General features: G+C 37.2%; 3 protein-coding genes across 6 annotated transcripts; all 3 read right to left on the bottom strand.

Moving 5' to 3' along the window:
* Nucleotides 1-1,737: 1,737 nt before the first annotated feature.
* LOC125192391 (replication protein A 32 kDa subunit A-like) lies at nucleotides 1,738-6,642 on the bottom strand. 4 transcript variants are annotated; one of them, XM_048089930.1, is made up of 10 exons: nucleotides 6,397-6,642; nucleotides 6,024-6,134; nucleotides 5,779-5,876; nucleotides 5,622-5,663; nucleotides 5,451-5,528; nucleotides 4,118-4,196; nucleotides 3,903-3,992; nucleotides 3,739-3,818; nucleotides 2,060-2,128; nucleotides 1,738-1,975 (listed from the first exon to the last, which is right to left on the bottom strand). In XM_048089930.1, the coding sequence occupies exons 1-10, from the start codon at nucleotides 6,499-6,501 to the stop codon at nucleotides 1,891-1,893; spliced, it is 837 nt and encodes a 278-aa protein (XP_047945887.1). In that variant the 5' UTR covers nucleotides 6,502-6,642; the 3' UTR covers nucleotides 1,738-1,890. The 4 variants fall into 4 exon arrangements, with proteins under 4 accessions (XP_047945887.1, XP_047945886.1, XP_047945885.1 ...); XM_048089929.1 differs by having other exon boundaries at nucleotides 3,903-3,995; nucleotides 6,397-6,640; XM_048089928.1 differs by having other exon boundaries at nucleotides 3,739-3,824; nucleotides 6,397-6,640.
* An 856-nt stretch (nucleotides 6,643-7,498) lies between these two features.
* On the bottom strand, nucleotides 7,499-9,402 carry LOC125194470 (ankyrin repeat-containing protein BDA1-like). Its single transcript, XM_048092705.1, has 2 exons — nucleotides 8,699-9,402; nucleotides 7,499-8,537 (listed from the first exon to the last, which is right to left on the bottom strand). The coding sequence occupies exons 1-2, from the start codon at nucleotides 9,263-9,265 to the stop codon at nucleotides 7,716-7,718; spliced, it is 1,389 nt and encodes a 462-aa protein (XP_047948662.1). The 5' UTR covers nucleotides 9,266-9,402; the 3' UTR covers nucleotides 7,499-7,715.
* A 597-nt stretch (nucleotides 9,403-9,999) lies between these two features.
* Nucleotides 10,000-13,891, bottom strand: LOC125194473 (PHD finger protein ALFIN-LIKE 4-like). Its single transcript, XM_048092711.1, has 5 exons — nucleotides 13,732-13,891; nucleotides 13,520-13,552; nucleotides 12,236-12,464; nucleotides 11,505-11,640; nucleotides 10,000-10,436 (listed from the first exon to the last, which is right to left on the bottom strand). The coding sequence occupies exons 1-5, from the start codon at nucleotides 13,826-13,828 to the stop codon at nucleotides 10,179-10,181; spliced, it is 753 nt and encodes a 250-aa protein (XP_047948668.1). The 5' UTR covers nucleotides 13,829-13,891; the 3' UTR covers nucleotides 10,000-10,178.
* Between the last annotated feature and the right edge of the window lie 437 nt (nucleotides 13,892-14,328).

Below are 14,328 nucleotides of genomic sequence, written 5' to 3'. Positions count from 1 at the left end.
AATATAATAAATATAATCTACCTTCATATTTTATCAATTTCAAAGATCTATTCCGTCTGTCCGCTATTAAATGTCTCATTTTTCCTTTTTCGTCCGTCTGCCAATAAATGTCTCATTTCTCTTTTACCATAATTGGTTGGTGTACCATACATTCCACTAACTCATTTCACTCACATTTTATTACAAAACTAATATATAAAAGTAAATCTCGCATTCCACCAACTTTTCTACCCACTTTACTTCATAAAGTCAAATAATTTCTTAAAACCCGTGTCGGTCAAATATGAGACATTTAATGGCGGACGAAGAGAGTAATTTATTAAATTAAATAATAAATTCATCACATTAATCCAAGTCATCACATAAATCCATAAGAATTTGTTATATCATATATGTCTCATAAAAAAATAATCATGTAAACCCTCCACCTATATAATTGGGTCAACTAATTAAAAAATGTATTGTTAACAAACAATTTATTAATTTATTAGGAATAGTAACTTATTCATATTAAAACATTACCCTCCGACTTCTCTTTGTACTCCAATACATCTCTACCTTATTATTTTTCCCAACATCTTTTATCTGCCTCCATCTAGCTCGGGTGCCCTTCTTCATCACCAGTTATAATCTCCTACACCTTTCTTGTCCTGCACCTGCGCAATCTATTCCATAAGCCAATTTTTCACCATCTACATGTAATAATTTCAAACAAAAATCAACTACATACCCTACATTACAACTTTTGCTATTTCATTGACTTAGGTGCTCTTTTTGCATGAAATCTGTTGTCGTTTCTTTTATAAATTATGGCAAATGACATATTGTTACCTTCATTACAACTTTTGCCATTTCGTTGACTTAGGTGCTTTGTATGAAATCTGTTGCCGTTTCTTTTATAAATTATGGAAAATGACATATTGTTCAAAAATATAGCTAAATGATTTAGATACTTTTAGTCGACATTAATTTATAATTTAGTGGATATTAATTTATAGTTATACCAAATTAATGGCATTAACATCCTCCATTTGACTACATAGTATATAAATCTGTTGTCGTAATTTATAGTTTAGTGGATATTAATTTATAGTTATACCAAATTAATGGCATTAACATCCTTCATTTGACTACATACTATATAGTTATACATTTAATGGCATTAACATTTCACTTGGCTACATAAATTATAAACATAACTTATTAAGTAATATTTATAATTATTCCCAAAATTTATACATATTCAAATTGTCCAAAACTCAGCTTTTATATATGTATAGATTTTACCGAGGATGGATACGATCTAATTCATTGAATCCAACCAATGAAGACCAGTCAAAATCAATTGGTGCTTGAAGAAGTGATTCTAAGTTAACCTACATGCGACTACACTACTTATAAAATGCAATTATCTTTGTCCCACCATATTCAAAATTATACGTTTATCTTCTTTGGATTCGTTCGTATGGGACAGCCTAACAGCCATGAGGTTGAATTATTGATGGTATGGGAGATAGAAGCTTGTGCTAGATTTTGTCTCATTTTTTCAAGAATGAATAATACTCTGAATTAAATTGAATGCTCCTCTATAGAAGTGTAAAAAAATAGCAGCATTACTTTTTTCAAATATTGAACGGAGTGGCCCTTGTTTGGTTCAAGCATTAAAAAACAAACACAAGATTGTTGCCAAGTTTTCGAGACATGCAATCTTCGAACGTTACGTTATTGAGAACTTGAGACATGCAATGTTTGAAATTCATAGTTATTCAAATGCCATCCAACACAACTGTTGTCCATTTTTTGCCACAAGAAAACGAAATCATAGTCATTCATACCTAAAGGTTGAGATCTGTAGAAATGGCACTACAAAGTTCACTCCTATATTCAATTTCAACCGTTGGCAGTGGACTTATAGTGGAACTCATCAACCGTAGAATAAACTAGACCTTCTGATTCCAAAGATGCAATAGCTTCTCTGCCAACAAACCAGAAAATCAAAGAATGAGTAACATTGATCAATTTGAGTTTGTTGGGGAGGAAAAGAGAGCAGAGGACTTACAAGATCTTATGCTCGGGAACATTTAGTTGCCTGGCAAGTTCAGCACGATGGACTCCATTTTCTTTGCCACTGCAACAATTAGAAGAGGAAAGATAGCAGCCATCAATAGAAGTGTGTGCACATCTATAATAATTATCGCTCATCAGTGACATAACCTAATAACATTCTGCTAAAAGTACACATCTTCACAGGTATTTCCTCAGCATAAAACGAAAATTTTCATTAACTGAGTATATTTATAGGTGAATACTTGCATTCCATTTTTTAGCATAAGAATGGGATGTTTTGCAAGAAATAAGAAAAACAAATAACAATTGCATTAAAAAACCCAACTAAAAGTGAAAACTGTTTTATCAGACCCAATGTTGTCAAATAGCGGCTATGGTGGGGATATGGCGCTATAGCATATAGTTTTTAATGAAAACGCCATCGCCACAACGATACATGGCATTTTTCTGTGGCGGCCGCCATGCCCGCCACGGTCGTGGCGCCATGGCGCCACCATATCCCGCAATGGCGGTATTTTAGGCCAATTTTGACTTTTTTGGTGCTAATTTTGACTTTTTAATGGGGCTTTTTACATTTTAATTGAATTTTGCATAGGCCCAAAACTAAACCAGCCCACCCCAACAATTCTAACCCATTTAATATTTAATTAAAATGAAAAACTAAACCCTAATTCAACCAACGGCTACTCCTTCCACAATCTGCCGCCCAGCCACTCGCCGCCGCCACCGTCGCGCCGCCGCCTCCAGCAGCCCATCACCCTACAGCCCCTCCTATTCACAATCTGCCTCCTAAACCCCACTCAGCCACCGCCCAGCCACTTGCCGCCGCCGCCGCCGGCCCCCTCCTATTCACAATCTACCTCCTAAAATCCACTCAAAGAAGAGGAAAGAATCTTCTACATCTAGTTCAAGTTGTCTTAGAGTTTCTAAGAAAAAGGAACCTATCATACCTAGAAAAGGGAAAGGGAAAGGGAAAAGGAAAAGGCTTGGGCTTGAGGATGAAGATGAAATGGATGTCGATGATAGTGATGATGATGAACTAGAAGACTATGTTGAGCTTGATGATTGATGTCTATTGAGCTTATCATGGTTTTATGTTTTGTTGAACACTTGAACTAAAGACTTTAATTACTAGACTTTTATATAATTGTCTTATATTTTATGCTTTATTACATTTTTTAGAGTTTTTAATGTTATATTTTTATTATTTTCTAATTTTTTGAATTATATATGAATATATAAATATTATTTTATATATTTAATTAATGACCGCCATATCCCGCCATACCGATACGCCATACCCCTGTGGCATTTTTCGGGCGAACCGCCATGGACCGCCATACTGCTTTGACAACATTGATCAGACCGTATGATTCTCCAATAAGCTAGTACTTTTGTTCTCTGATATAGCATAGTCATGTGTTGCTACTTGAAAAGAATCTTGTGTCATTCTATTTCTACTGCCTATAAAAATGTCATTCCAAATGTAAATTATGATATTAAACACATCTATTATTTGTAAGAATGCTATGGCACATAAGTAGTATCATATGTGGGGTAGGGTTCCGTGGTTTTATAAACATCAAGACCTTCAAGAATGTAAAAGAGACTTTCTGTGTGAACATAGAAGATAAAAGAACTCATTTGCAGATGCATTATAATTTGACTTACATGCATGATGGCTGTTGCATATAGTTCAAGACAAGTTTATCAATGCCCCTGATTGCATCCACATTATGTTGTGCCGAAAACTGCAACTGAAAGTATCCTCAATTATATGACTGGGAAGCATAACCATTTCCAGAATTTAACTGCGGGATATAACCTTCACATACATGATTTGATGAAGTAGGTTGGTAACCCTTTGAAGGGGTGTTAACAGATAGATTTGGCATTTGACCTGTAACTTGGGGAGCATCCTGCATCTTCTACAGAGAGAAAAGTGGGGGAAGAGGAAGTAAAAGAAACAAAACGAAACAAAACATTAATCAGGAAGTATTCATTTGATTCCAAATCACACAATAGGAGTTCTCATCAGTTGATATCATACCCGTGTTCTAGTGTTGTAGCAATGGACATACATGCACTCAGCAAAGTGGTTTGGAATCTCATTATAGTCCGTGACACTCCTGATAGTAGCAGCACATATAATTAATAGTACTTTTCACGAATGAATTGAAAAACTACAAGGATACAACAAAGGGTTAGCGCCTGATATCACACAACTATCTGAAATATGGTTTTTTTCCCCACGAACTTTGAAGTTTTAGCGAAAAAAAACCATGAACTTTGCAATGGGTGCCAATTTTCCACCAACATCAGGTTCCACTAGTTAAAAATGATGTGGAAATGAGATGCTATGATTTTGGTGACATGCAGATGTCATGCCAAAATCACCACCACAGCCGTCTTCATTGCCAGAATGAGAGTAACAAAGTTTCTGGAAGATCAAAAAACAGTAGCCACCCAACAAAATAATGGTGCCAAAAATCAGCAAAACCAACAAACAAGAAAATCAATTGTTAGGCCTACATAGCATACAGATCCAAATCCTCCAGCAGAGAAAAAAATTAATAGCAAAACAGAGGGCACCATCAAACACAAATCAAAAGCCGCACACACAAATAAAATCGTAGTATTCCTTATTACTCTTAATCTGCTGACTAAACCCACCTGCTTCTCACTAGCCAAAAAACAAACCGGTAGATGATCAGAATCCATTTTTGAAGGTTGATTAGGCTTAGGATAACTTTGTGCATACTGAGAAAACTGTTGGCCAGGCATACTCTTGCTGCCATCCAGATGAAGACCAGATTGTTAAAGCTTGCCTCCAACGTCCCTAAACTCTAGGCTCGCACTTTTTCCCATCACGAGAGAGAGATTGAAGAACAAAGAGAGAAGAAGAAGAAGAAGAAGAAGAACAAACGAATTTTAACTCATAATATGACATCGTTTTGGTGCAACGGCTGGCGAGTCCACCTCAACATCTCGCTGTGCCACGTCGGATCCAATTTGCGGAAAAAATGATATTGTTGGAAATTGGCACCCCACAAAGTTCATGGTTTTTGTCAACTTCAACGTTTGTGGGAAAAAATCATATTTCATATAGTTACTTGATATTATGCACTAAAAACCCTACAACAAAAAAGACTCCAATGCAGGATTTGAATAGCAACTCTATTAACATGCAGAACCGGCTAAAGATAACTCCGGGCAATATTTTTTAGATTGTTAGCAAATCACGTGAAGTAAAAAATCAAGCTAATCATAACAGAGTAATGCCTTAACTAAGACTGAAGTGCAATTTCTTTTCTGCACGAATCAGGTAAATGAGGCATGATATGGAAGGAACAATCTCAAGGACAAATTAAATAACCACGTACCTCACAGAGTAAACAATCAATTGTTTTTTCCCTTGAAAGCCCTTCAAATGCCCATGAACCTTAACATATGTGCCATTTCTAAATTGAGCCGTAAATGAAAGAGAAGTTAGAAAATCCAGGGTTTGAAATTATCAGCCATAAAAAGATGAATTTGAGTGCAAAAGGGATTACGATAGTAGCTCCATTTCCTTTGTATCAACAGGTTCTTGTACCCTAAAATGTCCATAGACCACAAACAAGTCATTGGAACGTGGACATTACAGCATAATAGTAACACTCATCAAGCATGAGAACTACAATAAAATAATAAAGGACCCCTAAGGCATACCATCTATGGCAGTCGATTCGGCCAGTTCCATCATCAAGTGTGAAAGAAACATCAGTCACCCTTTCAGTTTTCTCAAACACCAATCCAACCAATTTCACCTAAATGCATTATAGTTAAAATATCAAATCAATGAACGAAGTTAAACTCAAATAATACTACTAATCAGTGTTTCTCGTAGTTAAAACTCAAATATTACTCAATATATCTACGTCCAAAACAAATATATATAGAAAAACATAACCTACGTTGTTCACTGATACTCCATCAATCAAAAAGTTTGCCTTATCATCACTCGCTTGAAAAGCTTCTCTTATTTGCTTCACCGTCAGTGGAAGTAAACCTTGTGCCTCACGATTCTGCATAAACTCCAGCACAAATGAAACAATATTACCAAAAAAATCAAATCGAACATAAATCGCCCAAACCAGAACGGAAAACAGAAAATCTTACCGATCGTTCGAAAATGCATATGAATTACGAATTGCACTTACCAAACTGGCAGCTTAGGGTTTATAGAAAAGGTTCAGAGACGAAACAAGTATGGCATAATTAAGTTGCAACAAAAATATAAAAAAAGAAAATGGGTAAGAATGAAATTATGCGTTTGCGAATCCGCACCTTGGCCGGAGAGAAGGAGGGATCGGCGGTTTGGGTAGCCTGAGAAGGCATGAAGCCGCCGCCGGAGAAGGCAGCGCTGCCGTCAAATTCGCTGTTTCCGTACATTTGTATTAGTAGTGCGTCCGGCGCCGCGCCGATTAAGATGTATTGTAGCGGCTGAAGCGAAGCACGAGAGGAGTGATGATATCGATATCAAGGGATTATACACTTCCCGCCATATGTTTTTTCTCAAATGCTTTATGTTCAATTTTCGACCTAGGTTTTTTGTCATTTTTTTTAAAAAAATTCGCTGCTTTCTTTTTCATAATTTGGGTGGTTTCTATTTGCTTTTCTAATTAATTGTTGTTCTGTACTTCTGTAAGTTTTATTCCACTACTTTATCGAATTATGGATACGCCACAACTAAGAAATAAATAAAATAATAAAATTAAAAACCTTTTTTTTATAAGAATCTCCAAAATTAGTCTAACACTTATTCTTATAAAAATAAAATAACATAATATAAAACATTATAATAAATAGTATAATAAGTGATCTATCCCACGTAAAAGAGAACACAAAATATAAAATTAAATGAAATATTAAAAAAAATGGAAGAAATAGTACGTGAATAAAGACCTCTTCGAGACCCTATTTATAAATATAGGCAGAGCACAAAAAATTATTCAAAATCCCCGAACAAAGCTGGCGGGTGCAAACCCAGCGAGTCGCTTGGTTCGCACTGCTTTGAGCAGCCTTTGTCAAATGACCATAATTTCTTCATTCGGAATCTGATTGAGGCGAACAGAGTACTCACGCAAAGTTCTTTCGATGATGAAGACAATAGTGGTCTTAGAGGAGTATTTAGACACCATCTTCACAGGAAACGATCGGTTTGAATCAGCCCCAGTTTTTGTTTGGCTCATTTTATGCTTCTCTTCTCCTCCTGGTTTGACGCTTCCCGAATTCAAATCATATTGCTCTGACCAATTAAAATTTTAATCAATTGACTTTCAAAATTTATGAGACAGCGTTGAACTCTCGTATATTAGAATTCAGTTAATGCTCATACTGGTTGGAAACTTGGAATATGTCCATGAGTGATGAGACCATGAGGCTCGTCTTAAGAAAACAAGTAATCCATACAATTTTCTCTTGAATATATTTCTCTTTTATATTACAAACAAACAATAAATTAAGAATGGAACCATAGAATCAGATGAGAGAGAAAAATGCTATGCTATGTACAACTACAGGATTAAACAAGGTAAAAATGGTACTATAACTCAACAAAATCAAGCACTCCACAGTTGCATTTCCTGATTCAAAAAACAGAGTTGCTAATCAAAAACATCTTCTTGATCATCATCATCATCAACACCTTCCGACCGTCTCTTCTTCTCTTTAATCCATCCATACTTTCTAAGAACCCACAAATTCAGCCTCACAACATTCCCCATGAAAACAACCGCCATAACCGTCATCCACGCCAGCACCGACTTCTCAGTGACCTCCCTTAGCATGCTCCCGACACCATCAGGCGACATGCCCGTGAGCGTGATGAAATACGTGGCCTCCAGGGCCGTGATGGCGATCCACATGATCACCATCTGCACCCACATCCACCGCCTCTTTGTCAGCGGCAGCCCGCTCACCAGTATCAAGATTATGCTCAGAGACGACAGGAACGCCACTGTGTTGCATATCATGAAGATCCCGTACTCCTTGGGCTGTTTATAGGCCATCACCGCGTGTCCGACTGAGTGAGGGTCAGCCACAGCGTTCCCGTCCTCGTCTATCACGTAGTCATCCTGCCAGACGCCACCCGGAGGAGTCAGCCCCGCCTGAAATGCCACCGTTGCAATCAGAGAAGCCACCACCATCAATGAGCTACGCTTCCTCCCCAGCCAGTCCGCGGACTTTTTCGTCTTCTTTGTAGACAATGCTCTTGTGTTGGTCTTCTTCATTGTAGCCGGAGCCCAATCGTTGCTGATCAAATGCAGATCCTTAGCATTTGAAGCCCCGGCCTTCCTGAGTAGATGTTCAATCTCCATATCTCTCAGGCCTCGTGGACTCTGTCCCAATACGTCCAGAGCTGTCAATCCACTCTTATTCAACGCATTCACTTGCAATCCGTTCAATGTTACCAAATACTCGATGATCTGTTCAATTCAAATCAAATTATCTTCATCAGATCCATTGAAAATTGGTGAATTTAGTTGGTGGGAAGAAGAGGATTATCATTTATCAGGACCAATTAATTCACATAAACAGAACATGATCAATACAAAATCAAGGCTTAAATAGAAGAAATTGAAGTGACCTGAAGGTGCTTGTGAGTGATTGCAATATGCAGAGCGGTATTTCCCTCACAATCCTTCCAATTCAAAACGTCGCCGTTGCGGCTCCTCATCTCCTCCCCCAAAACCCTAACCGCATCCGTCCTATTCCACTTGACGCACAGATGCAAACCGGTCTCGTCCCGGTCCGTCAAGGCCTGGATCCACTCAGGGTTGACTCGCACCATCTCCGCCAGTACCGCCACCCTCCCCTTGGCCGCCGCCACGTGCAGGGGGTTCCTCCCGTCCGCGTTCCGAACGAATCCGGAATCGGCGGCCGCGAGCTCCCTGACGACATCGGCGTGGCCCTTGGCCGCCGCGAGGTGCAGCGGCGAGCAGCCTCGCGAGTCGAGCTCGGCAGCCAAGGCCGGTGCCCGGGAGAGAAGTAGGTTGACGAATGGGAGGTGGCCGAGAGCGGCGGCCGTGTGGAGCGGGGTTTCGGAGAGGCAGGAGACGATGATCCTGTCCAGTATCAGCGGATCTTGTGTTAGGATTTGGTGTAGCACGGTTGCATCTCCTTGCAAGGCTGCCTCGGACAGCTTCTTCTCCATTCTCGCTCTCTCTCTCTCTCTCTCTCTCTCTCTAAGAAGTCTCTGTTGACCACCGGCGGAAATGCTTTTGCTTATATAGTATTTTCAAAGTGCGGTGGTTGACTGGCTGGCTGTGCCTAATTCTTTTTATCAAATTCTGTTAATAATATGAAAGCATGTGACGAAAATGGAACAAACAAGAAAACCTGCCATCGAAATTCCACTTGAAGAAAATAAATTCTTTTATTTCAATCCAATCATTAATTATTACTCATTTCATCAATTTAATATATATTGGCGTGCGGAAGTCTAGGGGAAGTGTTTGATTTTATTTTTTTGGGTATTTTCAATGTATTTGCTAAGTGATTTTTGGTATAAAAATGCGTATGGACTATGGAAATTAACATATGCTTGTGTGTTCGAGAAGGATAGCTGTCATCAAAGAGTTGAATTTTTAATTATTAGTTAATTATTCCATGATCCAATAAAAGGTCATTTCACACGTGACTAGCAATCCAACTTCATTCCTGATTCCTACTGTGTAACACATCATCTAAGCACGATTGTTTTTTCATTAGTGGATAATATGCACAAAACAGTGTTTTGTCAAACTAACACAGCGATGTACTATATTGTTTGAACTTTGAAGAATATACATACAAAGCTTAGTTGGGAAACTGTCAAGTGTCATCTAACCATAGCCTTTTAGTTTTTACTTACTAGTTGAATTGAAATTAGTTGCTAAGAGAGAACAATTAAAAGTAAACTAGACAATTTAAATGTTATGGAGACGAAGCAATGCAATACTAGTCTCTACAATCAACAGTTAGATCTAAAAACCAACGAGAAAAAAGTAGCTAACCAATCCAAATAAAGCAATAAGCAGCAGTACTCAACCTAGAGATGAATCATACGAGCATTAGAAGATGGGATTTCAAGGCCGGGCTCTCTTGTTCATACAGGTTGGGCACTTGTACTGCTTGATGTGCTCTGCTCTAGCTGGAGTGATCTTGACGCACTTACCATGGAACCATCTCTCACATATGTCACAGCAAATCCAGAATTCATCTGAGGCATAATTCTCACCACATGCTCCACACAAGGTTTCCCCATGCTCATCTTCCTCCTCATCATCCAATCCCTCATCCTCGTCCTCATCCTCATCCTTTGGTTGGGGCCTTGACATTCTCCCCTGTCATACACAGAAAAAACAAGATTGTTTCAATTTTTTAGATACAGACGAGGAAATAATGTGCAGCGAAATAATCACAACCATCATTTAAAAGAATGGAACATTCGTTCTTTCCTTCGAAAGATTAGAAACATGCTAACAATATCCAATAATGAACAAAGTCATTATGACACATCAATTGCTTGAACTATGCCCTCATAACATCATTAAATTACCAAAATTTCTTGCGTTTCCTCAAAATAAATCAGTTGTTTTGGAACACAACCAGCCCGAAAAAGTAGGTAAAGCGAACAGCTTGATCCTGCCTTAGCAGATTAAAAAGCAAGAATAGTACTAATTGACAGAATTCGCAGACATTTTGATGAGGTGTAACCTATGAGTTATGACGCCAGAACTCATGCCCAGTGATGACATATGCTGAATCATGTTTTGGTTCATTCTGCAACTCAAGTGCATAAGAATGCGATGCAAAATAAATTCATGCAGTTATTAAGGTGGGGGTGTATAGCTCAGCCTCAAACCTATAGGATATGATATTTAGCTGGTTAGATCCTAGAGTTCCTAGTAAGCATTTTTTTGAGGTCCTGAAATTATATAGGGAGTATATATTACAACCAAATATTGGGCTACAGTTTAAACTTCCTCGACATGGTTACTTCAAGATTCAGGATGGGGGACCAAACTGGGAAAAGATCTTCGAATTCTGCATAATAGGAGGACCAGAAGGAAGGGTGAAAAGGGAGAGTTTATTCATCTCTAATCCTACCTTTAAATTATAATGGTTTACCTGAATAAAGTAAAGAAAAGAATGGACAGTTACAGTCATGTGCCAGATATATCTTTGGTCACGAGGTAGTGGAAAATCTAATTGCTAGCTTATAGCTCACTTCACTTTACAGCGGAGAAAATATAGGCCCATTTTAATCGAGCAGAGCGCAACACCAACACATATATTATCAACTTGTTTAAATGTACTCATAACTCATGTCTTCCAAAATAAGAGAATAGGACTAATGTTTTGGCAATGCAAGAGCCAAGATATCAATTGAAAAAGGTTATTTCATTTACCAATTTTGGATTTGACTTGGATGCACTGCCACTATGGTTTGAGACGGACGATTTGTCTTTTACTTGCTTCTTTGCAGCACCCGTGACAACTTCAAAAATGGTCGGAAGATCATTTATCATATTGAATAGACGTTTCCTGCATCCACCACCAACAGAATGAAGCTTGGAGTAATCACAGATTAAAAGAAATTAAGTTAGGGCCATCATACAGAACTGCACAGAAGATACAATATACTAACTTAAACTATATATACAAATCTACAATCACTATAGTATCCTTATCTTAGTAGTAAGGAACAATAAATTAAAGGGGTTGGCAATCAAGACCAAAATTTTGTTTAGGTAATGAAACTTCAGCCTAAGATACCAGGACCACAAGTAAGATGGTATTCTTATTATTTTTCTCAAGGGGTAGAAAGTTATATTCGGAACATATAGATGATTATGAAGTGCTAACTTTAGGTATGCATGATCATGCTTCAATACATGGAAGAGTAGCATGACTAGATAGAATATTTTCTTAGATTGACTAGATAGAAATTTAGCACACATTAACGAAGGAATGGAGAAAAATTAGTATATATTAGCTTTTCACAATAAGAAGAGGAAATCACCTAAGCAATACTATAATACATCAAAACAAATAAAAGAATAAGGGAATTATTTATGGTAAAATAAAAGTTAAAGCGTATGAGTATTCAAATAAATTCACAACTTACAAAAATCATTACCTGTCAGCTTTATCAAAACCAAATCTTGCACCAAAATAGAAGGCAACAGAAAGTAGCCATGCATCACTGTGGACAGCAACAAGAGCTAGCCAGTCCTTTTCTGGCATTCCATCTCTAGCAAAGTTTATTCCTAAAGCAGGTTCCGGAAGCTCTGGAGGCACCTCCTCAGCAGGAAGATTTACTTCCCATTGCTCAGTAGGCAATCCAAAAAGACAGAGATTTTCCTTATCTGTAAAATATCCATTATATTAACAGCAGCAGTGTCATTTATAGTATAATTTTTTTATCGAATGATTATCTGGTCGCAGATTATATAAATAAACGATAGTATCCTTCACTATAGACTAATGACATACATACATACATACATACATAGTTGGTGGTCACTGTATAACGCTGGATACATATAAATAATTGCCTAACAGATTTTGCTACCTGTGTGTTTTGTAGAAGTTAAACAGTCAGATCTTCATGCATGACTCAACAGTCAATACAACAATACAAATGGTATACATGTTATAATATGCTAACCATGTACATGAACAGACAAAGCATATTCATAAAAGTGCCACCACACTGTATGGATACGAAAGCAATTTGACACAGCATTAGCAGAAGCTATAGAATATCAAAGATGCCATATCTACAAGATGCATGTTCATATGTAGGAATCCTAAGATTCAGTCCGCTGCATTCGGCAAGTAAACCAATCCGTGTAATTTACATGCTATTGAAGTATAGTACTCCCTCCGTTCCGCGGCAGTGGAGAAGTTTCTTTTCGGCACGCGATTTAAGAAAGAATGTGTTAAGTGAGTTAAGTGAAGGAAGAATAAAGTAGGAAGTGAAAAAGGTAGAAAGATGAAGAGAGAATAAAGCAAGAGAGAGTAAAATAGGTGAGAAGAAATGTGTTAGTAAAAAGTGAAATGACTCGAATACTATGGAACGTACCAAAAATGGCAAAATGACTCCACTAATATGTAGGTACTTAACTACATTCGACAATCAAAGAACATTTAACAGCAGAACCATATACCAACAGAAAATTTTGGACACGCGCAGCAAATACAGACTTAAATAACAAAATTTACACTGCAAGAATTTGCTAAAGAAGAAATAACCCGAACCCCAAAATTGCAATATATAAATCCCGTGTATAGCACACTATAAAGCTAATTATGCATACCAAATAACTGAAATGATAATACATGCCAAAAATACTAAAAAAATTAACTGACGAAAAATCAACGAAACGGGTAACCTGAGACAAAATTTAACCTAACTCACCAGGATCACACTGCTGGAAGAACTCTTCAACCTCTGAAAAAGGCAAAATAAATAAACAAATAGAAATAAGCCGACGAGTAAAAACAAATTTAGCAGAATGCAATACAATCGAGTAACAGGAACCCTAACTCTAGCAAGCATAAATAAAAGTGAATTAAACTAGAAGCATACACCACCAACGGATAAGTGAATTAGAAGGGAAAAAAAGATACCAGTGGTAAGGGCTTTGATCAAGGCATTGCGTCTGCCCTTGAAATCCTTGAAAACCTCCTCAACTGTGCGAGGATTGTTGACCGAAGCTCCGTCCATGACAGAGAGGAAGACGGTGCAGTGAGTTATAGAAGAGAGTAATGGTGTGAAAATAAGGAATTGGAGAATTATAGAAGAGGGAAACACAATTGGGGGGCATGAATGGAATTTGGTTGAAAGGGCGACCAAATTGACCCCTTTCTCGAGTCAACATCACACTTTTCAAATTTTATAATAAAAACAAATATATTTATGTTCAGTCTATCGATATATCTTTTGTTTCCTCATATCCTTTTACTTACATTCTAATTTAGGAGATTTTTTGGTTAAATTTTTATTTAACTGACTTTATAATTTAATTAATTATTTTTGTTATTTAAATTGTTTTCTTTTATTTATTTTTTAAATTAATTTAGTTATATTATCAACTCATAATCATTTAAAAAATGGTAAATATATAAGTTTGTAATAGAGAATATCAATTAATTTTTCATTTCTTCCAATAATTCTTTAGTCGATTTTGCAGCTGAACTAATTTTAAAATAAATATGAAAAGAAAA

Source organism: Salvia hispanica, chromosome 6 (genome assembly GCF_023119035.1).
Source record: "Salvia hispanica cultivar TCC Black 2014 chromosome 6, UniMelb_Shisp_WGS_1.0, whole genome shotgun sequence".
In the NCBI taxonomy this organism is placed as follows: Eukaryota; Viridiplantae; Streptophyta; class Magnoliopsida; order Lamiales; family Lamiaceae; genus Salvia; species Salvia hispanica.
The sequence above is the reverse complement of the archived record's forward strand: the minus strand, read 5'-3'. Positions and strand labels throughout refer to the sequence as shown.

Bases quoted from the DNA above. Each gene is read 5' to 3' on its own strand.
- LOC125194473 (XM_048092711.1), bottom strand. From the start codon at position 13,828: ATGGACGGAGCTTCGGTCAACAATCCTCGCACAGTTGAGGAGGTTTTC. The intron at 11,641-12,235 runs GTAATGATTTTT...TGGTGGATGCAG, and splicing joins GGTTTTGATAAAGCTGACAG to GAAACGTCTATTCAATATGA. The intron at 10,437-11,504 runs GTAAATGAAATA...TGTGTATGACAG, and splicing joins CCAAGTCAAATCCAAAATTG to GGGAGAATGTCAAGGCCCCA.
- LOC125194470 (XM_048092705.1), bottom strand. From the start codon at position 9,265: ATGGAGAAGAAGCTGTCCGAGGCAGCCTTGCAAGGAGATGCAACCGTG. The intron at 8,538-8,698 runs GTCACTTCAATT...TGAATTGAACAG, and splicing joins TCACTCACAAGCACCTTCAG to ATCATCGAGTATTTGGTAAC.
- LOC125192391 (XM_048089927.1), bottom strand. From the start codon at position 6,501: ATGTACGGAAACAGCGAATTTGACGGCAGCGCTGCCTTCTCCGGCGGC. The intron at 4,197-5,450 runs GTACGTGGTTAT...TGCTACTATCAG, and splicing joins TTGATTGTTTACTCTGTGAG to GAGTGTCACGGACTATAATG. The intron at 3,996-4,117 runs GTATGATATCAA...TTCTCTCTGTAG, and splicing joins GCTACAACACTAGAACACGG to AAGATGCAGGATGCTCCCCA.